At 34.9% G+C, this 1,080-nt stretch overlaps 1 protein-coding gene across 1 annotated transcript; it reads left to right on the forward strand.

The window, feature by feature from the left end:
• LOC134202416 (larval cuticle protein 9-like) lies at positions 1-874 on the forward strand. The gene is made up of 3 exons (XM_062677418.1): positions 1-187; positions 252-424; positions 517-874. The coding sequence occupies exons 1-3, from the start codon at positions 39-41 to the stop codon at positions 588-590; spliced, it is 396 nt and encodes a 131-aa protein (XP_062533402.1). The 5' UTR covers positions 1-38; the 3' UTR covers positions 591-874.
• The last annotated feature ends 206 nt before the right edge of the window (positions 875-1,080 follow it).

Genomic DNA, 1,080 nt, shown 5'->3' on the forward strand with positions numbered 1-1,080 from the left:
TTAGTGCCGTAGTAGTCGGTGGCATAAGCTCTGTGAAGATGGATCAAACGTGTTTAGTCGCAGTGATCTTGACCTTTTTGTTATGCTTGGTACATCCAGCTGCTCCAGAAGTCAAAGAAGCTGGCTCCAACAACCTGAAGGTGGTGTCAGAAAGCAACAATTACGCCACTAATGAATTCGATTGGAGGTTTGCTTAAATAAATGATCTCCTTGTAGTTGTGTGCCATTTGAGGGTGTTTTTTCTATTTCAGTTATGGATTGGATGATGGTCGTGAAGTTCGTTCAAACGCTTATAAAAAGCAGCTGACAGACGGTCGAGAAATTTTGGTTATAACCGGGTTGTACAGTTATACAGCACCCAATGGAGTAAAGTATACCATCTCGTACTATTCAGACGAAAATGGTTATCATCCAACTGTTGTCGGTAAGTTAATAAAATAATTTGATTAAATCAGTTAATGAGAGTCATTTGTCATTTGAATTCTACAAAAATCTAATGTTTCTATTCTTTAACAGTTGGTGATAAACCTTCATATACTGTTGAGCTGCAGCATATCGATTCAAGACTTTTAGCTTCGCTAGTTGGATAATACAGATTAACCTTCGGAAGCAGCAGAAGTATTTTGTAATGATAATTTGAAAACTTTCAAGTAATAAGAGTTAATTATACAACAAAAAAGTTAAACTAGTATGAATTTCTGTTTGGTTTTAGTTTAGTTTGTTGCTGTAGAATGGTTTGAAAAAAAAAAGTTTTAATCAAATTAGGGTATATGGCTCAAACTTTGGCCTAATGTGCTGTGGTTGAGCACATTTATTGTTGTAAATCTTCATATATTGAAGCACGAACCAAAATTATACCAGCCTCAATTTTAAGCCCATGAAAGGTTGGTTCATTATTCACTATAAATCGTTTGTAAAAGCCAGGTAGGCAATTGTGCTGCTTAAAATCAAAATCGTAAGCTGTAGTATGGCAACGAGTGCTCCAAATATTGTCCCAAAAAGTTTCGATTAATCGTGTTGTTATACTGATTAAAATTGTGAATTTAATATGATTGCTACAATAGTGTGATTGTTATCCTT

The sequence above is a fragment of the Armigeres subalbatus genome, unplaced genomic scaffold (genome assembly GCF_024139115.2).
Source record: "Armigeres subalbatus isolate Guangzhou_Male unplaced genomic scaffold, GZ_Asu_2 Contig1208, whole genome shotgun sequence".
Lineage (NCBI taxonomy): Eukaryota > Metazoa > Arthropoda > Insecta > Diptera > Culicidae > Armigeres > Armigeres subalbatus.